At 44.5% G+C, this 26,304-nt stretch overlaps 2 protein-coding genes across 3 annotated transcripts in view; one reads left to right on the top strand and one right to left on the bottom strand.

Moving 5' to 3' along the window:
- The window catches only part of EIF3A (eukaryotic translation initiation factor 3 subunit A), a 35,580-nt gene extending 18,870 nt beyond the window's left edge, over positions 1–16,710 (top strand). The window contains exons 13-23 of one of the 2 annotated variants that reach the window (XM_080401191.1): positions 293–397; positions 2,155–2,268; positions 2,552–2,674; positions 3,666–3,819; positions 4,857–5,041; positions 6,774–6,862; positions 11,325–11,864; positions 11,895–12,085; positions 13,255–13,429; positions 13,868–14,037; positions 15,417–16,710. In XM_080401191.1, the coding sequence (XP_080257317.1) occupies positions 293–397; positions 2,155–2,268; positions 2,552–2,674; positions 3,666–3,819; positions 4,857–5,041; positions 6,774–6,862; positions 11,325–11,864; positions 11,895–12,085; positions 13,255–13,429; positions 13,868–14,037; positions 15,417–15,658 (2,088 nt within the window). In that variant the 3' untranslated portion in view covers positions 15,659–16,710. Of the gene's footprint in view, positions 1–292; positions 398–2,154; positions 2,269–2,551; positions 2,675–3,665; positions 3,820–4,856; positions 5,042–6,773; positions 6,863–11,324; positions 12,086–13,254; positions 13,430–13,867; positions 14,038–15,416 lie in introns of both variants that reach the window. The other variant, XM_080401190.1, reaches the window with a different exon arrangement.
- Positions 16,711–23,559: 6,849 nt separating this feature from the next.
- Positions 23,560–25,002, bottom strand: NANOS1 (nanos C2HC-type zinc finger 1). The gene has a single exon (XM_080401268.1). The coding sequence runs from the start codon at positions 24,583–24,585 to the stop codon at positions 23,812–23,814; it is 774 nt and encodes a 257-aa protein (XP_080257394.1). The 5' UTR covers positions 24,586–25,002; the 3' UTR covers positions 23,560–23,811.
- Between the last annotated feature and the right edge of the window lie 1,302 nt (positions 25,003–26,304).

The raw sequence follows: 26,304 nt of genomic DNA, 5'->3' as shown, positions 1-26,304 counted from the left end.
CTTAAACAGTATTTGAAATACCAAACAGACTTGCTTGTCCAATGTTGTAGTACCTGGACTGTGTCTCAATTAAAGATCAAGATACAAATGCTTTAAAGAGTCCTATTAAAAAAAATAATGCAAGCTGCCTAGAAGAGAGGAAAATAAACTGAGAATGTTTCTGAAGCAAATTAGTTTTAAAAAAGATAAGGGGAAAACTGCAGAGAAGATTAAATAAATAAATAAACAAACCATATTTGTAACAGAAAAAATGTTTGCTTTATTTTGTGTTGATAACTCTACTTGGTTGTAGGATCTTGAAGAACTGGATCCTGACTTCATTATGGCTAAACAAGTTGAACAGCTGGAAAAAGAAAAGAAGGAACTTCAGGAACGTCTGAAGAATCAGGAGAAAAAGGTACGAAATAGGAAGGGTACAAACCCATGTCTGTACAATGCTTTAGGTAGTGATTGTGAACTATATTGATACATACATATATATATACATATAAAAAAAATGCTGGTGTTGAAAATGTTACTGTTTGAAATGAAAAAAGGTAAATGTGTTATAAACCCATTGAGTTTCTAATACCGGTGCACAAATTTTTCTAATTAATGGAGTTGATTTGAAAAAGGACCCTTAAGCTGTATGTGAACTGAGTCTTAGTTGGGAAGACTTGTAACTGGAAAATGTTCAGAAAAGGTGAGGTCATTACAGAGAAGCAAAACTGATTGATTGTAGTAGTCCTCACTGAAACAGAGGAAATTTCAGTGCTAGAGCCCTTCTAGATGGCAGAAGAGGATCTGCCTGAAACCTGAGTGGCTATAAAAGTGCGAGGCACACATTGTTGTAGTAAGTAGAAATATGTAACCCGTGCAAAGTGAAACTCACCCAGGACTTCCAAATGTGTTCAAGAATGAAACAGAAGTTACATGATACAGTTGGTAATTCATGTCACTTAAAACTGGCTTGTCACTAGGAAGTGGCAAGTTAATTAAAAAGGTTACAATGAGGATCTTTTGTGCTGCAGGCCTGTAAACCTGATGCTCATACTGGGCAAAGTAGCAGAAAATACATTAAACAGTAGAATTAGTAGTCACCTGGGTAAATATGATCTACCTGGAAGGCTCAGCACAGCTTCTATAAAAGAATTGTAAGCCAGGGCTTCCTCCTGGAGTTCTCTGAAGCTATCAAAACAAACATGTAAGGGTGGTCTGATTGATGTAACTTAGTTGGGTTTTCCAAAAAGCTGTTTACAAAGTTTTTCACCAGGCGACTTAGCAGCAGTGGGATAAGAGGAAGAGTCTTTGAATGCTGTTCCGTTTTCGTAGGCAAAGTGGAAAAAAAATCCCACAGTCTTCAGCTTTACATATTAAATGATGGGCTCCAAACTTAACGTTCTTAGTCAGCAATGAGAACTTGGTTCTTCTGCATCTTGAGCACTGTCTGCGGTTCTGGTCTCTTATATCAAAAAGTACGCAGCTGAACTGGAAGTTTGAGAGAAGGCCAGCAATGATGTGGATTGGCTTTGGTGTGAGAAATACTTACGTAAAATAGTAGCCCTATGTCTGAAAGACTTCTGGAGAGACGATGTGGAAGCAGTCTGTAAGAGTATACCTGTTATAACAACTGATGATGGAGAGCAGTTGTTCACACACTGACTGCAAGGGGTAGTGAACTAGGAAGCATCAAAGGAAGCCAGTAGGAGCCATATTCAGAACTATTTGTAGGTGGAAAGTGGGTCATCATGCTGTGAGCCATAGATGCACAGGAGCTCTTTCCAAAGTACATTGTTGTATATGAAAAGCTTCTTTGAGTTCAAAAGGACAAGAGGAGAAATCCACCAATGCCTACTAAATAGAAAAAAAGCTTCCAGCACAGGAAATGCCAGGCGCTGAAAATTTATGGTGCTGAGAGAGTATTGTATATGTGCCTGCCGCTGTTCTGCATCCTTGCCTAGGAGTGCACTTAGTTGTCCGTGGTAGAGGCAGGTTCTTGGTTAGGTGGACCTCTGATGTGGTCCAGTGTGATTGTTCTTATGCAACAGTAATATATCAGATATATTTGCAGAAGTCTTCAGATACCAGGGTTTTCTTTGGTGCATGCTGAATACCGAGTCTTCCAGATTTGGTCTTCACATTATGACATGCTAAAGGTATGTTATCTTTATTTAGATTGACTATTTTGAAAGAGCAAAGCGCTTAGAAGAAATTCCTTTAATAAAGACTGCATATGAGGAACAACGAGTGCATGATATGGAGCTGTGGGAGCAACAGGAGGAAGAAAGGGTAAGATTTTTTTGTTGAGATGATAAAGTCCATTAGTGATTAACGAAAAATAGTGGGGTTTTGCACTTTCTTTTTCCCCAGCTCAATCCAAGTGAATAAGGAAAAAAGTTGATATGAAGAATGAAGTGTCATCTTTACAGTTTCATTGTGTTAGTGGACAGCAGTATTGTCTGTCTTGGATCTGAAAGAGGAAAAGATAATTTCGCTTTCTAATGGGTGAGGTTGAATGCAAAGATATAGTAAGAGTTTACTTCATAATACTTTATTTATTTCCTATTTTTAGATCACCACTTTGCAGTTGGAGCGTGAGAAAGCCCTTGAGCATAAGAACAGACTCTCAAGGATGTTGGAGGATAGAGATTTATTTGAAGCCAGGCTCAAAGCATCACGACGAACAGTTTATGAGGTACACAAGATGCGGTGTTATAGTAAAATATTCCCATTAAAGTGAGGAACTAAACGTGTGACCCAGTGATATTTCATGTAAACTAGAAACAAATTAGTACCTAGAATGGCACAGAATTATGGGATAGTTTATTTTCTGCTTTGACTTAAAAAATAAAAAAAATATTGCACCTGTTACTAAATATTAACACTTACAATTTTTGACAACTTCTGGAATAGCTTGTAGGGAAAATAAGATAAGTGAGTTAGTTATTTCAGTTGGACTAATAGTAAGAGATCATTGGGTAGCATATGAGCAGCCAGCTGTATCTGTACATGTACTTGGCCTTACTGTGGTGATGGAATCATACTAACAATAATATCGAAGCCGAGAAATAGAAATACTTGTCTATTTTTTTTAAATCTTTTTTTTTTAAATGTGAAAATTATTTTGACAGTTCATGTATTTGGTACTTCATGTTATGTTTTATGTTTGCAAAATTTCATAACAAATTAGAACGTGAGGACAGGGAAGGAACTGGCTTTTATGTCTTGCACTACATTTTTTTAATTCTACATTTGCTGAGGCTGTTTATAGCTTTATTGGCTATGTTGCAGTAAGAACTGGCTTAAAAAAAAAGCGAAAAGAAGTATTATGTTAAATTAAGTTAACTAACTGCATATGATTCTTTGCAACAATATAGGTAATATTAGGTAATGTATTATAGGTACAGGTAAACTATTACTCAGTTAATTCCTTTCCTGAAAAAGCAGACGAAGGACTAAAATTGTGCATTAGTCATTGTCTTGTCTTCTAAGTAGGAATATATTCCCTTATACATGTTCAATTGCAGAAAAGGTTGAAATGACAAACAGGTAGGGTTTTTTTCACTGGAGCAAAGTTAATATGTTGCAGTTAGTTTGTTTTCTGTGCAGCTTTATTTAGCAATTTGTGTAACTGTCTAGCTGTTAGACTAGTTTTGGTGGTTTCATGTGTATTCTTTGTATTTCAGGATAAACTCAAGCAGTTCCAGGAACGGTTAGCAGAAGAGAGGCGTAATCGTTTGGAGGAACGCAAGAAACAACGCAAAGAAGAGAGGCGCATTACTTACTACAGAGAAAAGGAGGAAGAAGAACAAAGATTACGAGAAGAACAGCTGCTTAAAGGTATAATTGAGAACCCGATTCTTTTATTGTTTGCATCCTTGACCCATTCCAGATGTGATGCAGCTAACTTCTGGTTTCCCTGTTTGATGATATTGGTGGAAGTCTCTTTGCTTTCAATCAGTGGTGAAGACTGTGGCCATTGCTGTTAGATACTGTATGTTTTACCTAATGCACCTTCTGAATGCTTACCTGTGCAGCATAGAAATGAAGGTAAAGCTTTATAGGAGGAAGGGAAAATAAAAGCAAATCAATACTTCCCGCCCTCCCCTTCTCCCAGACATTGATAAAGGAGGAGATAAACAAAGGGAGGTTAATGAAGAATTGAGTCTTTGATTTTAGTAATTCAGTTTGAGTTCTGGCCACTTGTTTGTGTGCATCTTAAAGGGAAAAGAAAGGGGACATTGGTGTTGGATCAAGAACTCTAGAATTGTGACTCACACACCTTTCTTTGTGAATTGCTTTGTCTGGTGGTCTGTTTCAAGGCTTTAGAAGAGGAGAGGTGATAGGCAACCTGTAAGGTAAATTTTTGTTCTACTTGTTACTTAGTGGATGAAGTTACTATATATCAGAGTTCATAAACGTGCAGTATTTTAAAACCAACCAACCAAACACCCGAGCAGTCCTAAATACCAAATTTCTGACGCTGCTAGTTGATTATTTTTTGTGTGTTTGACCTTTCTTAAGGAAGGGATCCTTTACCATGCCTGAGGTAGTTACTCATACTTTAGCTGGCACATTTGTGGTCTGTACATTGAACTAATGTACAGGTATTGGAACATTTTCTTTCCTTTCTTGCTAGCTGTTGTTCAAGATGCCACATTAATAGATGTATCAGGTTCCTTTTCCTATTGCTTTCAAGTTAGGATAGTTCCAGAAAACAGGTTCTATGGTTACTTAAATGTATCCTGTGAAATGCTTGGGGTTTTTTTATAAGGAGTCAAAGAGAAGAGATTGTATTTTGTAACCTTTCTGTGGTTACAGCAATATACAGGAATTTATACTGGTAATACATTTTATTTATGTTTCCAATTCTGCAGAGCGTGAGGAAAAGGAGCGCATTGAGCGTGAGAAACGTGAGCAGGAGCAGCGTGAATACCAGGAACGTGTCAAAAAACTGGAAGAACTGGAGAAGAAAAAACGTCAAAGAGAAATGGAGATAGAAGAAAGAGAGCGTCGCCGAGAAGAAGAAAGAAGAGGTCTGGATGACCCATTTTCAAGAAAGGTAAGTAATACCTGCAGGTTTTTCTTCTTCGTCTTCTCCTGTAGATTTGAAGAAGGGGGCTAGCATTGCAAAATGGTAGGTTAATTATTTTTTTTTAGAGTTGTAGCATAGGTGGCTAATTTAATAGTTAAGTTATTGTCACTTAGTTTCTGCTCACTATCAGAGTCTGGAATCTGTAATTGAGTAATAAAGTAAAATAAAGAAACTACTAAGTTCTCCAAGCTGTTTAAAAAAAGAATATTGAATAAAATTTTCTTTAACAGAAAAGAAGGAAAACTTCATTGGAAGCAAGTGTAGTGACTCGTGCTAAAGTCAGGAATTGGAGTAGATATTGAAGGAAAATCCCAGACTAAACATAAAGCATAGTTTTATAAGAAATACACAATAACATAAAACCAAGAGTTGTGTGCAACTTGCTGTTTACAAATGTAAGTATTGGAGGAAATTATTATCCCAATCCAACTGGAAACAAAACAAAAGCTATCTGCAAATAAATGTTTTAATGATTTAAAAGAATGTAACTGAATACCACAAACCTTCTATGCTCTCACTTTTTCAGAATTTATCTATAGGAGAACTAGTTTTAAATTTCATCCACCATAGCCATTATATTTGTTTAATGCATACTTCATTGAGTAACACTATGAAGATAAGCGATCAGAGCTTGTCTAAATTGTTTTAGTAGTCTATCAGGTAAGTAAGCATCACCGGTATTTTTCACGTAAGAGGTACTCCTAGCCATGGGCACTTGATTGTATGGAAGAACTGACTTAGGTTCCGGGAGAGATATCTGTGCCACTTGAAAAATACCATTTGCAGTCTTGGGATTCTTTCTTTGCTCACTCTTATTTGTTTGGTTCAGTTCAAGAGCATTTAAGTAAACAATCGTGGAGTAGTGGATATGCAAGATCTTGCACAACCTGTGTATTTCCCCACACTGAGTGCAGACTTTGACAAAAACACTTCTCAAAGAATGGTTTAAAACCGGAATGAATACCCTTTTATAAAGAGGTTGTGTGATTATGTGAAATCAGGTATTTTATGTGGTTTACCTAATTTGCTTCTTGTGGTGGAAAGGAATAAACAACTATGTTAGAAATAGTTTAAATGGTTTGTCTTTGCCCAGCAATGGAGAGAGATATTTTACTTTTATAAAAAAAAAATTAAAAAATTGATCATTAGTCTGCCTGGCATCCAAGCAACCTGTGGGAGTCACAAATACCTCACCTGTTCTGTGCATTGAGGTACTCAGAACTAAATGGTTTCTGCTACAAAGAGCTTTCTGTTTACTCAGTTTAAATTTTCTGATCTGATCAGAAAGCACAAAAGCAAATAATTCTTAGAATTCATTTCTGCTGTCGTTAAGCAGCAGGAAAAGTGAAACTGTTAGAAGCTTTTTTTTGTGTTAACAGGTGGTAGTAATGCCTCATTGTACCTATTATTCATATACTTGTTGATAAACTTTTTAGTGTATCTGCATATATCTACCCTACTGGTAAAGTATGTGGCCCAAAGGGAACCGTATTGGTTTCTAAATGGGTTTAAATTGTGTCAGAAACAATAGTCAGTTAAGGCCATGCTTAAGTTATTAGAACTCCTCATAGTTCAGTATTCTCTATAGTGTAACATGAGCTTTTAATGACACAGTATGCTTTGAAAGGACTAAATTATATGTTAAAAATCTTCATTTTAAAGTATCCAGAGAATGTTCCTAATTTCTTTTGACATACAGGAATCTCGTTGGGGTGATAGGGAGTCTGAAAGCTCCTGGAGAAGAGGTGGTGAAACAGAATCTGAATGGCGACGAGCACCAGTGGAAAGGTACTCACTGGGTTACTAAACAGCGGTTGTACTGGGCTCAAAATAGGCAGGCTCCCTTTTTGTTACTACTGCTAAAGCTGCACTGACGGAATGGTATCTCATGCCTTTACGTCTCTGAAAGTTACCTTCTATTAAAAATTGCTTTGTAAGGATCTCAAAATGAGAGAGAAGTTTTATCTTGGAACTGCATTCGGATAACATTCCTGTTTTATTTAGTTTAGATATGTGAAAGCTAGCGGAGGCCTTCTGCATGTGATAAACAACTTGCTTTCTTGGTTTCTTTTTTAAATTAAGAATTTCTGTCCCGCTCAAACATTGGTGTCAGTTGTATAAATACAGAATGGGGAAAGATGACAAGCAAATACAGGGTTCCTGGTTGATGAAACTTTGAGATTTTCCATTTAGAAAACTAACAGTAATATCTAAGAATAGTAAAGTCAAAATTAGGAGTTTTAAACTATTCAAGTCCCGGAGTGAGTCACAGAGCAGAAAATAAGTGCCATAAACTATAACAAAGTTCTGAGAGACTGTATTGAACAGAGAAAGAAAGATTTCTGAAGGAAGAATACTCTGGAAGTACTTGGCAGGTTTTTCTAAAAAAGACAACATGCTTATTCACATCTATATGTTTTAGGGGTTTTGGATATATTGACTAATAATGAAGACTGTTTATACAGTTGTAGAAAATAAGATCTTTAATATTTGTCCGTCCCTCTGCTCCACAACAGGATGAGCTATAGGTAAAATATTTCTGATGGTGCATGTCTAGTTGTTCTTAAAACCCTGTGCTGACAGAAATACCACTGCATGTTGCAATTGGCAGTAGGTTTTATTGCTTAATTAGCCTTCCACGTAGATAGACTTTTATAAATGTCTAACCCTAATTTCCAGTGCAGCGATTTAAATCCATTACATCTTACTCTGACTCCAGTGGAATCAAATTAATTTGCTTTTTCTCTCTCTAGTAGTTTCTTCTAACACATTGGAAGAGTATGATCTCTCAATAAACAAAATAGTTTTTCTATTTCCTTAAAAGCTACATTACCATTCTTGGTATCTTGGTAGTGATCCACTTTCTCGTGAATTGCAAGATCAAAAATTGGATGAAACTCCTGGGTGGAGCCTTGAACTATTAACATATTGCAGAACTGTTTAATGCACCTATTTATATGCTTCAATGCGATTTCTGCGCCTCCCCACCCCTAATGATACACGTGTATCGTTTCCCCACATTCATTTTAGAGTCATTATAGCTTAGACGTTTTTTGACCAAGTGTTGTCTTTGTTACTTCTCATTCAACTTTTGTAGAAGTTGAGCAGTGTGACTGTTAAGGAGTTGAAATTGGGCATATTTTGGATTATTACATAGCATATCTGGGAAAATTTTCCTTCTCTTTTTTGCTAAAAGGACTATACTGAGGAGTACTAAAAGGAAATACTGACAGCAGTCAAAATTAGTATCTATGGATTTTAAGTAAAGCAATGCTTCTCAATTATTTTCTTTTTTCTGAACTTTAACGGTAACAAAGTAAAAGTGATGATGCTCAGACATAATTGCAGAAGAAAGGTGTAATTCTGCTTTCTTTAGTAGCCACAAGCCTACTTTTAGTAGATTTTAACCCTAAAGGGAAAAGGTGTTGGATACAAAGACAGAACTGCAAACCTGACTGTGAGTAAAGTAATTCCAAAATGTATTTCTGAATTGAGTGGTGAAGGCAGTAACATAGACGACAGAGCATCGGATTTAATTTGCAGCATGTATCTAGCTGAAAGTACAGCTGTTGGATATGTGTATTAAAAGTCCTTATAGACGCCAGTACAAGGAGAGAAGCTATAACATTTGCCTCACGGACAATTTCTCATGGAAATGGCACAGTCCTGGTGTACATGCCATATTGGTACTCAGGTCCTTACAGTCACGGAGCAACCAATTGTACTGTGCAGCATTCCCCAGAGTGCTGGATTCCAGGTGATCAGCATGTTGCAGTGTTCTCAGTCTTTTCCGTACCCTGGTTCCAGTTACAAGAAAGAACAGGTTACAGAAAGGCAGAAGCATCCAGCAAGGGCTGTCTGTCTCTTAGGCAGGAAAGGTAGTTATCATAAGAAACAAAAGAAAATAAAACTAATGATGCAATGAAATTTTATAAGGAAGAGAAGAAAGCCAATCCTGATACAAAAAAATATTACAAATATTGTGATTGCAGGAAAAAGAGGTTAACATAGAAGTGCTAATAGGAGTTAAATTAAAAGCCAGCTGATTTAGTAGAAGTAGTTGTTTTATGCTGGTACCTTTATGCTTGTTCTTTCTCTAGATCACAGAAATCCCATAAAATGCTGTCAGGATCTGGGCATTTGCTCACTGAAACAATGAAATGGCAACTAATATAGATGTGGTATTCACTAAAAGCGGCAGGGCAGTGCTGCAGGCTGTCGTACTTGCACAGTTCATTTGAGTCATCACTGGCACAGATTGCTATCTCAAAGGATCAACAAATGCTTGTGTGTTTATGGTCAAGAAACACTAAAAAGCCAAATTGTATAGATGAGGGGAGCTGACCTCTGTTTTATGTCTGTGCTGTTTGTACCTGAGTCAAGATGAACAAAAAAAAGTTATAAACCTGTGACAGTGGTAGGCACTGTAGCGTGAACTTTGCCAGCAAATTTCTTCTTTATTTGGTAAAGCTGTCGGCATGCTTTCAGCTCTTGTAGGTCTGTGTGTAGGGTTTTTAGAGGTTATTGAAAAATGAGTTGTATAATAGAAACTGGATTGCATTACTACCAGTGACTGCCATTCAATATATTTTTAATATTCACGCATCACTGGTTTTATTAATTTATCAGATGCTGTTTGACTCTCAATTTCAATAAACTTCTAAAAATGGGAGTTAGGATTTCTAAGAGGAAAAGAAGGAAAAAAAGCTGAAATATGAATACTAAAGTTGTCAAACAAGAAACAAATGTAACAAGATAGGCATAATTTTACCTACAAGTAGAGTGGTAATAGATTAGAAATAGATTTTAAAAGCCTAAACCCCTGAAACGGTAACTAGGTATAAATGAATTAAATACTTGTTCATTTGCTGAACTTTATAGCCATTTCTCTACATGTCTTTTACATCAAAATAATCAGATTTTTCAAAGGAGAAGATTATCCAATTTAAGTCTAATGGAATTTAACAATCTCCATGTCTTGTTTTTATCTCGCAGGCCAGTGGTAATTACGTTTGCCCTTATTCTTCTAAAACTAGGAAATATGCTGCTCACAGTTCCTCAAAATTCTTGAGATGCAGAGTTGTCACAAACTGTTGCCTCTTTGTTCTCACCTCTTGGAGTCCTACATCTGTTGTTTTGTAGCACGTCACTGCTGTTCTTCTGTTTACATTTTAGTAGCGTAGTGGATTTCTAAACCTGTGGGGGTGGCTTGTTTTGTTTTGCTCTTGATATTTGAATCCATGAGATTGAACCCCGGTGTGGCTTCTCTTCTCTTGCCAAGAAGCAGGTACCCATACATCTCTGTGATGTACATTCCTTGTTTCTTTGTATTCCTGAGAAGCTAGCTGAGGAAGGTTAATTTGCTGAAATAAAGAAATTAATCCAGTGACAAAGCCAAGGTTTGTGGTCTAAATGTACGTGTAAATCCTGTAGACATTAAACTAAACGGTGTGTCCAGAGAAATTACAGGAGTGGAAGGCTCTAACCATTGTTCAGCAGTGTCTGATCTTTTAGATTTTGTTAGAAATCCAAACATATTTCAAAGATGACTTGATGACTCAATAGTCCAGGGAAAATTTTCAGCAGTTCTTTACTTCCCACATACATCCTAATATGGAAAATCCGTGCAAGCACTGACAGCCTGCCAGAGTCTGGCGCACCCTGCTCACTGTCAGGCAGTAGCAGTGGATTGAGTCATGAGTTCACTATGTTGTCCTGCTGTATCTTGTTGTGGATGCTTGTTGGTGAAAGTATTGCCAATCTATCGGGCTGGAAGTGCGGCAAAACTTAGGAAAATAGGGATTGGACTGTAGGGTTGGCATGTGCATGAAGAATGTGGGGATACTTACTTGAAGTTGTTTTTTTTTTTTTAATACTGGTTCTTTTGAGACAGCTTGAGTTTGTCAAATTAGGCTTGGTGGAGAAGCCAAACCTCTTCTCTGTTGTGTTGCAGCAGATAACCAGCAAGGGACTGTAATTATGCCCTTGGAACTGTAGTTTTGAAGGAGATAGTAAACTGTTCAGTCTTTACTGAAGCTGTAGGGACAGTGACCTAGCACTTTCCTATAGTAATTAGGGCAATTAGAAAGAGCATTTGAAAACTGCAAGCTCTGTAAATGTATTTGTGACCACACTTCAAGTGGATATAGTCAGAAATAGCCTTAAGGGGCTTGATACTGTTGATCTAATATGTGAAAGCTTTCCTGCATGTCAGCTTCTACTTTTTTGCTCGTTCCCTATGGTTTTATAGAGATTGGCGTCGAGGAGAAGCAAGAGATGACGAAAGACCTTTCCGACGAGGGGACGATCTGCCGCGACGAGGGGACGATCTGCCACGACGTAGTGCTGCAGAAGAAAAGGAACGTCCTTCTGTGGAACCAACAGAGGATAGGCCACCTAGACGTGAAGGGGAGGAGGACCGGCCACCTAGGCGTGAAGGGGATGAGGACAGGCCGCCCAGACGTGGATTGGATGAGGACAGGCCACCCAGACGTGGTTTGGATGATGATAGAGGGAGCTGGCGAGCTGCAGATGACGACAGGGGTCCGAGGCGTGGAATGGATGACGACAGGCCACCCAGACGGGCTTTGGATGACGACAGGCCACCCAGGCGCGGTTTGGACGATGACAGAGGCAGCTGGCGCTCAGCAGATGACGACAGAGGACCCAGGCGTGGAATGGATGATGACAGGCCGCCCAGGCGGGCTTTGGATGATGACAGGCCACCCAGGCGTGGTCTGGATGATGACCGGGGCAGCTGGCGTGCTGCAGATGATGACAGGGGTCCCAGGCGTGGGATGGATGATGATAGGGGTCCCAGGCGCGGGATGGATGATGACAGAGGTCCCAGGCGTGGGATGGATGACGACAGGATGTCAAGGCGTGATGATGACAGGGGACCATGGCGTAGTGCAGATGATGACAGGCTCTCCAGACGAGATGATGACAGGGGTCCGTGGCGTAGCGGTGATGATTCAAGGCCAGGTCCTTGGAGACCATTTGGTAAACCAGGTAAAATACACTAATACAATAATCTTCCCTCCAATGTGTGTGTTAACTTGGTAGATAATGGATGTGATGTACTTGGTGCTAGAAATGTGAGGTTCAGCTCTGAAAAGGACGGAATTAATTTGACTAATGTGGAGACTCCTTTACTTAGTATAATCAAACCTTTTAATTTGATTGAGTATTTAAAAAAAAAAAAAAAAAAGGCAAAAGCAGCTGTGCCTGTTGCTTGCCTAGAAGATACCGAAAGGTCACATAGTAATGCTGGTAATTTGCCCATGTGCAAAAATGAAATAAGCAAGTTGAATGCTCTGATGGGAGAAACATTCTCCGTAGATTTGCAGACCTTGGTCTCTTTCCCTGCCCTCTCTATGTGTCTGAAATTAACCTCCTTCTAAGGAGGACTTTGATACGTCATTCAAGTGGATCTGGTTTTGTTAAGCCTTTTTTATGTGTACAAAGATCTTCCTGTTTTTACCATTCCTTTCTTGCTTTTGTGTCTGCCCTTGAAAATCCTGCTTTGAGCAGGTATTTGGACTAGATGATCTTCTGAGGTCCCTCATAATATGCATTATCCTAGCCTTGTATAGTGTATGTCTAGTCTTAAGTCTTGTTGGTGGCGACTAGCGCAACTGTTCCTGATTCTTTTCAGAACTGTTGATGACATTTAAATGTTAGATACTATTTTGATTTCCTGGTTCTTTTTATTCAGATTTATGTATTCACAGACACCACCAGCTTTTAAAGTACTGCATTAAAAAAGCACTAAGGACTTAAAAAAATTGCTAGCCTAAAATCTCCTCACTTGTAGATTGTCACAAAGGAATCTGCTCTCTGAGCTACCCCCTTTACTTCTTCTGTGCTTGTTTTGCACAAGACCCTTGAGGAGTTTGTGGTTTCTGACTGAAAACTGCAGGGTGTAATCAGCTCTACTAAACTATTACAGGCAGTCCTGATAGATGAGGTATATGTTGCTGTCTTTATATTAAGCAGTTTCTACAGTGTTTGTCTATGGCTCCTGCTCAGTGTGCTCACTTTTTACAAGCTTCTTGAGTTGGATCCCTAGGGATCAAAACTTGAAGAACCAGTTTCTGTGAGGGAAGTAAAGGATTCTTTGTCTATGGAGAGATCAGAGGTCAGTCACAAATTCCTTTGACTGTGTTTGTTACTTATAGGGGGATGGAGAGAGCGAGAAAAGGCTCGTGAGGACAGCTGGGGGCCTCCCCGAGACTCCAGACCTCCAGGAGACCGTGAATGGGATAGAGACAAAGATCGTGATGAAAATGAGAAGGACCGTGAATTTGACAGAGAGAGAGATTTTGATAGAGATGATCGTTTCAGGCGTCCCAGGTTTGACTTCTCTGTTTAAATGCTTCTAGAATGTTTCTGTTAAAAAAAAAAAAAAATGGCTTGCTGATAAAGAAATCAGGTAACTTTGCCAGGTGAAAGGAACAGTGGTTGGTTTGTACGGATTTAAGCACTTTAAGGCAGTAAATGGATAGTGGCATTTTTGGAGCCTTTTTAGTTTGTTATTTTAAGACAGTGTTAACTGTTTACAGAAGGAATCCCAAAATGCTTTACTGCTTTAATTATTTTTTTTAACCTGTTATCAAGGGAATCTCATGTTAGGCTCCAGAAAAACAGAACAGGTTTTTCAAGTATGTCAGTATGTTAAATATTTTCAGGCCCAATGAGTCTCTGTCTGTGTGGTGATGTATTATTGCTTATTCCCATAGCAAAGGTAAGGCCTTAACGTTTAGTCTTATTTGATGTTCTGAATGGCAAAAGGGATGATGCTGGTTGGAGAAGAGGGCCAGCTGAGGAAACTTCTAGCTGGAGAGATTCAAGTCGCCGTGAGGAATGGGACAGAGGTGGTCGTGACATGAGAGATCGACGTAGTGATGACAGAGATCCACCCCTCAGAAGAGGACCACCACTCAGATCTGACCGTGAAGAACGTACGTTTATTTCAGTGTTCATGAAGGCTTACATTCATTATAGGGCCTTCCTGTTACTCTTGACAGTGCTAGGATGCGGTAAAATGGGAATAAGTTGTATTTTCAGCCACTTAAACTCCCTTTGCGTAAGCAAAGTAACAGAAAGAAGCTTTAGTATAATTGAGAATCCTTCCTTGAATCTTAACTGTTTTTAGTCGTACTCTTTATATCATAGTAGCATTTCACATCTGCACTAGAAGTATAACATGATAAGTATGCAGTTTTCATAGTAGGATTATGTTCAGGGGGACTGAAATTCTTGTACTTAAATTATCAAGGTAGATGTCCCAGAAAGTAATTTCTGGCTCATTTCTTAAAACCATTAAAATGTGAGGGAAATAGTTCCAAACAAGTCCTTATGGGTTTCACACTATTAATAATATTGATTTTGATGAATAACATATTATAATTACATACATTAACCTGTTTTAATTATGTGCATTTATTAATCCTTTGCTGCGTTCTAAAAATACAGTAGCAGCAAATACATTTAGGGTGAGATACTATGTCTTCCCGTTCTGGCATCCTCACATTCAGAGTCTCGTTTGGTCTCTGCCCCAGGTGTGGGTGCTCCCTGAACACACATGGGTGCTGCTGGGCAGCTGCTCTGGGAGAGCAGACTGGAACAGAACATGTCGTACAGGATTTCAGCTGGTGGAAAGGCTGAGGGTTCTCAGTGTGGAGATGATTTTTTCTTTTTTAATATATCCAGGAGTTTGGGTATTTGTCTCGGTTAGTATTTGGTACAGCTTTGTTCATGCATAGCTGGGGTAGAATTATTAACATCCTGTTGGTGGAAATGAACAATTTTTCATATAGTAAAGGATAATGGATTCTGTTACTAGTGGAGTCATGTAATCTGGTGCTGTTTATACCTCTGATTTCAGTAGGCTGAAGAGTAATTTGCTGTCTTATGAGACAGTGAACTCCTAAATTTTTTCCACAGGTGTTTTCAATTTAGGATTTTTCTGTTTTCAGGGTTCAGTCATTTCTAAGGAGATGCTTTTGTGCTTTTAATTCTGATAATAATATAAGAATATATTTTTACGTTATAAAACTATGTACATCAGTGGAACATTCTTATTGCAGTTACTGTGTTTTAAAGATGACACTTGGGTTGCTCACGACAATCCTGAATCTGAAAAGATGCTTGAGTAGTTTCCGTCCATTACTTCACTATAAAATTAAACTGTGCATTTGGCTATCATTATCATATTACCTCTTGGCAAGATTGAGAATCCATAAATCAGGCTGTTGGTGCCAGGCATATTTGTTTAAACCCTTGCAGGCTGCTGGTGGAGCATGACAGAGGTTGTTTTATTGTCCTTCTGTATTTGCAGCAAGCTCATGGCGGCGTGCTGATGATAGGAGAGAAGAACGTGGAGAAGAACGTGAAGCAGTTCGGCGATCAGCTCCTGCTCCTGCTGCGCCACCAGCTTCTGCCCCTCCACCAGCATCAAAAGATCGAGAAAGAGATGGGGAGAAGGAGAAAGGTTCCTGGAAAACAGAAAAGGAGCGTGAACCCCTTCGCCGTACTAAAAACGAGACAGATGAAGAAGGGTGGACCACTGTACGACGTTAAGTGAAGCTCACAGAGTTTAACCAATGTTTTAGCTTTGATTTGATTGAATCCACAGATTATATTTGTGCTTACAAACATTCTGAATTGGAATTCTTTAACAAATGTTTTGAGGTAACATGAAAGCATGAGCTTGAATTACGTACTCATATAGATTGACCATGCACAACACTCACAGCAGAAGGTTGGAAATTGAATGCCAGTTTTTGAAATTTCAAATTATGCTTATTTCATGGGTCGTTTGTTGCTAAAATAAAAAGAAGCAAGCCCAACAGCTGTCTTGAGTAATGCCTCTATCTCACACCAAAACAGGCTGACCTTTTTATTTTTAGTCTTTCTTAATTTGGAATGGGGTATTATCATCACAGAACGTGCATTTGAGAACACCTCTGTTCACACAGTGGAATTACTGAAAAAGCAGAGCTAAATGCATTTCCATAATTAGCCAAAAAAAAAAAAAAAAAAAAAAGTATAAAAGCCCTCTTTTACATAGGTATCTTTGAGGGCAGGCGGTTTCTGAGAGACATGTTTTATCTCTGTCTAAATTCAGTAAGTTGTTTAAAATTGAATTAAATACAACGAACATTATGAGCATTAGCTACACTGGGATACTTTCCTGTAGATTTACTTGAATACGCAACGCTTATGAGGCCATTTTGCATCATTGTTCCAATCATGTATACTGCTGCAGTGTACAACCACAAAACTTCAGGCTTTTACAATTTAAGTGTTTTGGTAAGCATATGGCTATGTATTTTCTGTTGCCAATATCACAACTGCTTTTTCCATTACTGGATGATTCATGCCTTTCAAGGATTTATAAATATTGTCATATTTAAAATGTGTGGGTTTGGAGAAATTGTTGAATTTTCCCCCAATTATTTGTCTTCAGGGTCAATTCTTTCCCTTACCAAAAAAGTGATCTGTAGTAACAGCTGTGTTGACTTCAAACCTGGGGTGCAGTAACAACAATTAACTATCTGGTCATACTGAAGCCAACACAGAACTTGCTGCTGTGTGTTTCTTCAATGATAAATAAACAACTTAAGGAGTTAGCTGCTAGAGTGTTGTGACTTTTTAAGTAACTTCCTGCAATGTACATTAATGCAGAACAGCTGCTGAACAGCTCCTGGTCAGTACGTACACCTGTTGCTGTAGCAGCCAAAAGAGAGTGTGAGAACACCTGCGATAGCTTCTTCCAGAGAAACCTGGTTTAATTTTGATTTGTGTGAACAAAAGTTGTAATACTTCTCTGGGCCTTTTCCTGCCCTCTTCTGAGTTATCCAGGACCAGTAGGGTTCTCAGGAAAAACTTGCTCTCAGAGTCATCTTCTGAGGGCCTGGTTTGTGTGTGCGCCTTTGGAGCCTGCCACGTCATTGCTCGTTGAGTCACAGAGCAGTAGTGTTTTCTAAGCAAAAAAGTTACAATGTTGTTTTTTCATCATACGGTCCTATAAAGGATGGAACTAGAGAACGGCGGTTATCCAGTAACAGAGAGCGCTTACTGGATTTGGAGTGGTGGAGGCTGCTGCTGTTCAGCTGCCTCTTGCTGTCCTTACATTCTGTGTCATAGGACTGTGGGATCATTCCTGTTAAAGGGGACCCCACGAGCTCACTTCACCCTGACTGTGAAATGGTTCTGTTACTCAGAACCATGTTTCTCCAGCATGGTCTTGAAAACCTCCAAGGGTGAAGACTGTACAACCTTTCTGGGCAACCTCTTTCAGGGCTTGATTGCTCCCAGACTGAAAAATCATCAAATCATAGGATGGGTTGGGGTGGAAGGGACCTTTAAAAGTCATATAGTCCCAGCCCCCTGCAATGAGCAGGGACATCTTCAACCAGATCAGGTTGCTCAGAGCCTGGTCCAGCCTGACCTTGAATGTGTCCAGGGGTGGGGCATCTGCCACTCTGGGCAACCTGTGCCAGTGTAAAAAATAAATAAATAAAAAATCTTCCTTATATCTAGTCTGAATCTACCCTCTTAGTTTAAACCCATTACCCCTTGTCCCATTGCTACAGGCCCTGATACTGTCCCTATCTTTCATATAAGTCCCCTGTAAGTATTGAAAGGTCACAGTAAGGTCTCCCTAGAGCCTTCTCTTCTCCAGGCAGAACCACCCCAACTTTCTCAGCCTTTCCTCATAGGAGAGGTGCTCGATCCTTCTGGTCATTTTTGTGGCCCTCAAAAAGCTTAAACCTTTCTTTTTTTCCCCAGCTTCTACCCCGTGTCTCTCATCCTCCTGCCTATGCACTGCTGTGGAAAGCCTGAATTTTCCTGGTAACTTCTGGCAGGTTCTGGCCAGTTGCTGTTAGGTCTTTCCAAAGCCTTCCCTTCTCCAAGCTAAACGAGCCATTCCCTCAGCCCTTCCTCCCAGGCACACGCTCCAGCCCCTCACTAGCACATTGGTCCTCTGCTGAACTTGCTTGGATTTGGCAGGGGGGGCACCAGGCCCCAAAAGAGCATGCAGTACTCAAGATGAGGTCTCCTGAGTGCTGAGGGGGCTACTCTCCTCATCTACAGGCCACAGTCCTGTTCAGCCAGCCTGAGAGCTGCTGCTCCTGGCCCAGCTCTTTGCCTGCCAGGGTCCCAGAGGTGACTGAGGGACCCCCTGTCTGTCATTGCAGGGTTGTCTTCCTTGGCAGCGCAGGACTCTGCCCTTCTTCTTGCTCAATTCCATCAGGCTGCTGCCCAGCCTGTTGTAGTCCCTCTGCATGGCAGCCTTGCCCCAACGGCATCAACTGGATTCCCCCCCACTTTGGGGTCATCCACAAACTGCTGCTGCCTCCAGAGCCTCAAGGGAGGTATCAGGCAGATAGCAAGGAAGGTATCAGGACAGACCCTGGTGTTCCCCACCAGGTGCAGTCCAGCCCACGGACTAAGGCACTCGGCCTGAACATCCAACCATTTTTTCCGCCTACCTTGTTATCTAAACTGCAACATCCTAACTTGGGTACAAGAATATTGTGTGAGACTGCGCTGAAAGCCTTGCTAAAGCCGACATGAAGAACGTCTACTGCTCCTTCCCTTGCCCACAAGTTTTGTTGTAGAAGGCCATTGACTCAGGCATGGGTTACCCTCAGGAAATCCATGCTGACTGTTCCCAGTCACTTTCTCCCGCGTGTGCCCAAAATCATGTTCTGGAATCACTTCCTCTGTGATTTTCCCAGGGACTGAAGTGATACCACCTGGCCTGTGGCTTCTCAGGTGGTCCTTCTGGCCTTTTTTGAAGATAGGTGCAACATTTGCCTTTCTCCAGTCGTCAGGGAGATGTAAAGAGTGATTATACCCCTAGTTACACAATTCTAACTTTACCCAAACAAAGCTGTTTTTACATGGGATAACTGTTAGCCATCACCACACCAGCCAACGCTCTGCTCCCCAACCTGTGTTCTTACCTTCCGTTACCTGAGGTTGTGATAACGTTGTCAACACGTAAAAATCTCAGGACTGGGCAGCTTGAGAAAAGATCTGCAAGATGTGAGCTTTACAGACCTGCCCCTGCATTTATTTTACTGCTTGATCATTTCAGACAGAATACTGACCACAGTGATCGAAACCCACCACTGACCAAACCCAACCACTGAACCCTCCATCTACTGCTGTAATTACACAATTAGCACAAAGTCTGGTTACCTGGAAATGTTGGAGTCGAATTCTGTCAAGCATTGCTGTGTCTGACTTACATTCAGTTAAACATCTAAATTTTTCAGTGAACCTTAGAACAGTACAAACTGTCACAGGCTCTATTTAGAAGGCAGAACTTAAGACTGCTGCTGGTTAAATGAGTGCAAATGTTGCTCAATTAAACCAAACCTCCAGGAGCAGAGCAAGGCAGGTGATCAGGTACGAGCAGTTCAGCTTCTTTCCTACACTGGGAGCAGCCCAGAGCCTGACCCCCGGCTGCTGGGCAGGCCTGAGGATCCTCAGGGTGCTGAGCAGGAGCAGGATGTAGTCACTGAAATTGTTTTCTCTAGAGTGGCTTTCTTCTAAACAAACAAACAAAAAACCAAACCAAACTTTAAAAAAAAAAAATATCAGTATTTTATGAGAACTGGCAGAGCAGGGCAGGGCCAGCGAATGAAGTGTTGCCAGTCCAGCCTGGGGACAGTAATGGCTGCATCTCAGGACATGTTGTGACACATTGTGACCTCGGTGCGGTCACGAGCAGGATCAGAGCGCAGCGGGAGCTGTGGCACAGGTGGCTGGTGGACAGCCAGGAGGCAACCTCCAGCAGGAGAACTGCAGCTCTTGTCTTGGGGCAAACAGAATGTGTCGCTGTGGTTTTAATGTCTGTGGGCTGCTGCCATCGACATGAACTGCTTCACGCGACCAAGTTTGTCTTCCGTAATGAAAAGGTACTGTTAAATTATGCAGGCCTACAAAGCGAGGGTGTTAGGTCAGTGAAACCCAAGGTTCAAAATCTACCCATTGTTCAGGCACCAGCACCCATCCAGGGTGGTTTTCTGCAGGACTGCAAGTAGGCGTGCGAGTGGCGTTAGCCAGCATGACCGATTCTTCCTATTTTGCCACAGCAGGACCAGCTAGAACGGAAACGCTCTACATTTGGTCTGGTCCTCCTCTTAAAAAGAATTATCAATGCATTTAATTATGGTAGGAGGGAGGTTCTACAAGCTGTTCCACTGCTTTTTGCAGTCTCTCTTGGTGCCACTTAAGCTTTGTTAGTCCTTTTACTCATGGGCAGGACAAGCTAGAGGCTTTGCTGCACCTTCTTCCATATCTAGCATATCGCTTCTCTTTTGCCCAGACACGGGCAAACTGGAAGTAATCGTCTTCCTCCCCCCGTGACTGTCAGCAAACTATCTCCAGTATGTATTAACCTATATATTTGGTGGGTCAAACTGGCACATCTATGGGAAGGAAACATTTTGCAGATGTCATGGCTTAGTCCTATGGCAAAGCAGCTCAGGCACTCCGGTCAGCAGACTGAGAGCAAACTCTGTCCAAAGAGGGCACTAAATATTAATGCTAACGATGGGTACAAACTTAACTAACTGCAGCTGGATCAAGTTATCTATGCATCTGAGAGTAGTTTTAAATCAGAAGTAGCTTGCTTTTTGCCAAGACTAGTATCAACTGAGGACGATTACAGGCTACCCAATACTGTGTTTGCTCCTCTTACCAGAATATTACTATTTCGATTGGATGTGATTCTGTCACTTACATGCTTAGGAATATTTCCCTGTAAAAAAGCGACGCTCTGAAGATAACGCATTTGGTTTAAACAAGTGGCCATAATATTTTGATTTGCAGATGCCTGTAGAATAAATGAAAATGCTGTCTGGCTTTTCTTAGACCTCTTTTGTGGAGCATATAACAGCTCCAACCTGGGCTGTTGACAGATTAAGCAGTTTGCTATTCCTAAGATTTAAATTACTAATATAAATGGTTTCCAGTATTTAAGGAATCAAAGTAACTGTATAAGCACTTATCTATTGTAATAAGCTTTCCAGAGCGACCAAGAACAAGCATGTTTCTGCTTACTCAGTGCCACAGGGAGTGTGCTGGTGCACAGGGAATCACAGAGGCTTACTTAAAAAACAAACCCAAAAAACAATGACAAACCAACAAAACCCCCTCAAAGGTTTGGTCTTTGTAAGACACTGACTTGTAAAACTTCAAAGGGCAAATTGTCCTGTTGAATGAATGATCATGTAAAGTAAACCAGGAGCCCGGCTCTCAGGCTGCCTTTTGCTGATTCTGAATCTTGTCATCTCCTCTCTGGAATACTCTGGGGTTCCCCCCGCCCCCCCAGCTGTTTTTTTGAGGCTGTTACTCTTCCAGCTTACCTGTTAAAAGAGTTTGAAGAGATGCCTAACGCCATGTGTGGCAGCTACGACAGACAGCTTTCGGCCTTTCCACAGCAAGGCTGCGAGTACGCGTTTAGGATGAGAGAAGAACCAGGAGTGACAGGCAGCAGCAGCAGGGGCCGTTGGTAACAACATTCTTCCTCCTGCACAAGCAGAGGGAAGAACCAAGTGCTGCAAGAGACAGGTGCCGGCCAAGACAGGGAATATTCTGGTGCATCGGTGAATTCCCAGGCACTGCAATAGGGCTGTCGCTACACAGTAGCTTAATGTACAGAGCAGAGAGGAGGGCTGCGTACATGGCAAACACTGAGGGGCACGGTGGATCCAGCCCTGCCAGAACTACCTCCTCAGAAAACACCTGAGACAGATTTTCTTAGATCTTCCTTGCTTTTGTGTCCAGTAACAGTCAACTGTATTAAAAGGTATATACTGATCTTCAAACTTCCCACAAGGAGGTAACAACAGCACAGAAGAAAACTCTTCCCACAGCATCACACTTGAGTCTGATTCTAACGTGTGGTGGCCACAGATTAAACCTATGTGGACCAGGTATCACAAAACCAAACACATCTAGCTTAGAAGAGCCAGTGGTGCATGCCCCATAGAGCAAGAGACAATATGTAACCGATATTTAGCACGAGAGGGTTTGCCACTGTGAAGTGTTATTTAATGCAAGCCCCATTGCATTGGTAATTAGACCTGACACTGACTTTGGAGCCATGCGGTGAAGATTTAAGAGAATACTTTCACACAATATCAGTTTCTCCCTCCTAATTGCTACAGCTGCGAGCCAAGAGCACTGATGAATACTGAGCCCTGGGCCCTCCCCCCCAGCCCACCCTACACATGTTTTGATGCCATTCTCTACTGTCCTGCTCCTCCCGCCCCAACCTCCCACCCTGCCAAGCAGGGTATCAAAAGGAATCCACACAAGCGCGCGTCACCTCTCTTTCCTAGCACCCTTTTTCCATCAGGACCCACCTCCTTTCTCATCCTCCTGGTGATGCCCCAGCAGCTCCTGCACCAGGCTCTCTTCACCTCCCTGTTCTGGCAGGGCAGGCCCCGCAGACGCAGCACCCTTTCGTGTCCCAGGTGTCGGTAAAGCCATTTACAGCATAACGCTGCTCCGAGAGCTCGGGCGCCTGCCTTCTGGCTCTGGAGGTCTCCTAAGCAAACTACAAAGCTGCTGCTGCTCGTCCTGTCTCCGAGCCAAAATAAAAGTGATTTCTGATCTCTTGAGGATTAGAAGCAACGTAGCCCAGTCTGATGCTCGGTGCCAAGGAACTGTCATCACTTAGGGTCCAGGTCTTCCGCATCTGTCTTACGTGTTATATAGTCTATGAGGCATTAAGGGTATTTGTTAATCACATGGGTAGAGCCCTTCCACCTTGCAAGGAGTTAAAACCACACTCCCGACTCTTGAAAAAAAACACAACCTCCCCTTCTGCCACAGCTTTCTGCTTTTTCCAGGTCACTTCTCTCCAAAGGCTTTCCACACACACCCCATGCTCCACCACAAACACAAGCTACCTCAGAGCTTACTCTCTGCTGTACGTACTGCCTCGCCCTCTGCAAAAACGGGCTCAGCGCGCACCCCGGCCCAGAGTCAGCGCGTCTGCAAACACGCACGTCGGTGCGTTTTCCTCCCAGACCTGCCCTAAAGCCGCCTATGGGGCAGGAGGACCCGGAGCCCAGTGCTGCCCGCGCTCACTAGCGGGGGGTCCGAGGGGGCGGTGGGGCACGGCACGGACCCCCCAGCGCGCCGGGTCTGATGCTGCGGCTTCGGGGAGGCGGCATCGGTCACCGAGCCGGGAACCGGCGGCAGCTTCGCTCGCGATTTGCTTCCCGGTTTTACGACCAGCAAAGGGAACCGCTGGGGTGAAGAGCCGGAACGCGGAGTCCCGCACCGTGAGAAGGCAGCCACCGCCGTAAGAGGCGAGGCGGCCGCTTCCCCCCCGGCTCCCAGCCCGGGCACGCCGACCGTCCCCCGACGGCACGGAGCGGCTGGGCCGGGGTCTCTGCCGCCGCACCCCCCCCTCCCCCCCTCCCCTCCCCGTTCGATCTCGCCGTAAATCCGTTTCCGTAAAAATCACATATATATATTTTTTTCTTACAATAAACAAATACAGTGCATCATCTCAGCTGCGCGGCGCCCGCGGCCGGGCTCCGCGCGGGCCAACGCGCACCGGACGCCACCCGCGGCGGCCACCGGCCCGGCGCTGCCGCTCTCCGCCCTTAATATATTAACGCGTGATGGAACGACCCGCCCCGACCCCCCGCCATCCGCCCCGACCCGCCGCGGGGCAGAGGCGGGGGCTCCGGCGTCTAACGGCCCTTCTTCCCCAGGGCGGTCCGGGCGTGTTTGAGCTGTTTGGCCGCCTGCATTTTGGAGAGGGGACAGTACTTGATGGTGTGGGCATTGTCGCCGCTGGCGCCGCAGAGAGGGCAGGTGTAGCGCCGCAGCACCGGGCAGAGGACGCGGCCGTCGGGTCCCTTGAGGATGTGGGTGGTGTAGAGGGCCACGGCTTCCTTGTTGTTCCGGCAGAAGACGCAGACCTGCAGCTCGGGCTTGAGCAGGCGGGAGGCGGCCCGCGGGTGGCTCGGCAGCCGCCCCGCCACCACCAGCCCGCCCCAGGCGTGCGGCGAGCCCTCCCGGCCCGGGTGCTCCCCCGAGCAGTCGAAGACCACGGCGGCGGGGCCGCCGCGCCCGGGGAAGGGGCTGAAGTCGGCGAAGCGCTCCTCCAGCAGCCCCTCGCCGTGGTGGTGGTGGTGATGCCCGCACAGGTCCAGGTCGTGCAAGTCCAGCGCGCCCTCGAAGTACGGCCCCGCCGCCTCTTCCTCCTCCTCCTCTTCCTCCTCCTCCTCCTCGGCCGGCGGCACGGCGGCCGCCACCACCACCGAGGGGGGCTCGGTGCCGAAGCCCTTGCCGGGGCGCACGGCCTTGGTGATGAGCGTGGCCAGCCCCAGGTAGTCGTTCCAGGAGTTGAAGACGTTCCCGCAGGCGCTGTGACTCCGGCCGCCGTAGCGGGCGCCCGGCAGGCACTCCACGGGGGGGAGGTGCCGGTGCTGCTCCAGCTTGCCACCGGGGAAAGCCTCCATGGAGGCGCAGCCGCCCGGGGAGCGCCCACTCCCCCGAGCGCGGTGCGGGGCTGCGCTGCGGGGCCGCGCTGGGCCGGGCGCCCGTCCGCCCCCCGCCCCGGGCCGCTCCCGGGCCGCTCCCGCCCGCCGCTCGCGCCGCTCCCGCTCCCGCCTCTGCGAGCGCGCGGCCGCGCGGCGCGCCTCAAATAGAGGGCGGCGGCGGCGGCAGCGGGGAGGGGGGCGGACTCTGCGCTCCCATTGGCCATCGGCCAGAGTCCGCCCCCGCTCATTGGCTGGCGGGCGGCGGGGAGGGGCGGGGGAGTGCCGCGCCGGCGGCGCAGGTGTGGCGGCACGCGCGGGCGGGGCGGTGGCGGCGGGGCAGGATGGAGCCTCTGAGCTCCCGCCCCCTGGCAGAACCCAGAGCAACACCCGCACCAAACCCCCGAGTAACCTCCGAGCAGCCCCCGAGCAGCCCCCGAGCAGCCCCCGGGCACCCTCCGAGCAGCCCCCGAGCAGCCCCCGTGGCCCGGCCGGGGAGCGGGCCCGCGCGGGGCTGGTGGAGCGCTCCGTGCGGGCAGGATCGGGCCCAGCCCAGCCCCGGGGGAGCGGCGGGTGCGGGCGGCACGCAGCCCGAAAGGGAAAGCAATTAGTAGCCGGTAAGCTGATTAGGGGCAGCAGATGCTATCCCACAGGTGCCAGCACGTCGTGTGGCATGGAGGTGACTCCTTCCTTGGCCCCCCCTCGGTCACTGTGTTTGATCGCTATTATCTAATACAAGCTTTGGACGGGCTCTGGCGTGCGGTGCTGGCCGGGGCGTGCGGGACCCACCTGGCAGGTTCAGCCCAAGATAGGGAGGCGGCTGAGCCAGGCTATGGGTGAGAGCGGGCCCCTGCAGCGGGTGTGCATGGAGGATGCTGTTCGAGGGACCCGGGCGGCAGGGTAGGCGCTGGAGCACCCACCCGCCGCGTCTAACGAGTCTGGGTTTGGGTGGCCCAGCTCTCGCTCCAGCCATGCTGCTGGGTGAGAGGCTATGGCAGGGAGGTGCAAGTTCCCTTTCCTGCCCCGGACGATTCCCATCCCGTCCTGCCCCAAAGAAACCAGATCCTCCTCCAGGAAGCATTGCGTGCATGCTCTTTCTTCCATTTGGGCAAGAGGAGTTAAAAATGCAGCTGCAATTAAAAACCCTTTTAATTTCCAGCCCCTGGTAAGAGCAGCTGGGCTGAGCATGGTGGGTGGAGTGTTGTCAGTGGTGAGTCTGGCCCCCCTGTGCATGGCCTTGCTCTGTAGGTCTGACAGGCAGGTAGAGCTGCTTTCCAGTGTGGTTTGCAGCTGAAACCAGCAGGTTTCATAAGCTCAGAGATCTGAAATGCCTCCCGAGGGGCTGGCCTCCTGCACCCCAGGCCGTGCTGCGCTTCCTCAGCTGCCTGAAGTGGTGAGGGAGTGGGTGAACCGAGGATCAAGGAGCAATGCGGGCGGCTGCAGGAGCAGACCCGGCTGAAAGCAGCACTTCAGGCCGTGAATGTGCTGGTTGGAAAACGGGGTGCCTTTTGGTACTGAAAACATTTGCAAAAGAAGTTCTGTTCTGGAGCTGTGCTCGTGGTAGGACACAGCTCTGCACCCGATGGGCACAGGGACGCTTCACGCTTGTGCGGCATCTGGCTCAGCCCGGAGCCCTTCTCCAAGACGCAGCTACGTGACAGCGTTTCCTCTCTCCAGTGGAGCGTTCGGGGCCTGCCCAGC

The sequence above is a fragment of the Falco punctatus genome, assembly GCF_963210335.1.
Source record: "Falco punctatus genome assembly, chromosome: 9".
Taxonomy (NCBI): Eukaryota; Metazoa; Chordata; class Aves; order Falconiformes; family Falconidae; genus Falco; species Falco punctatus.
Note: the sequence above shows the minus strand (reverse complement) of the source record. Positions and strands in the feature narration are given on the sequence as shown.

Coding starts and splice junctions, on each gene's coding strand:
- NANOS1 (XM_080401268.1), bottom strand. CDS start 24,585: ATGGAGGCTTTCCCCGGTGGCAAGCTGGAGCAGCACCGGCACCTCCCC.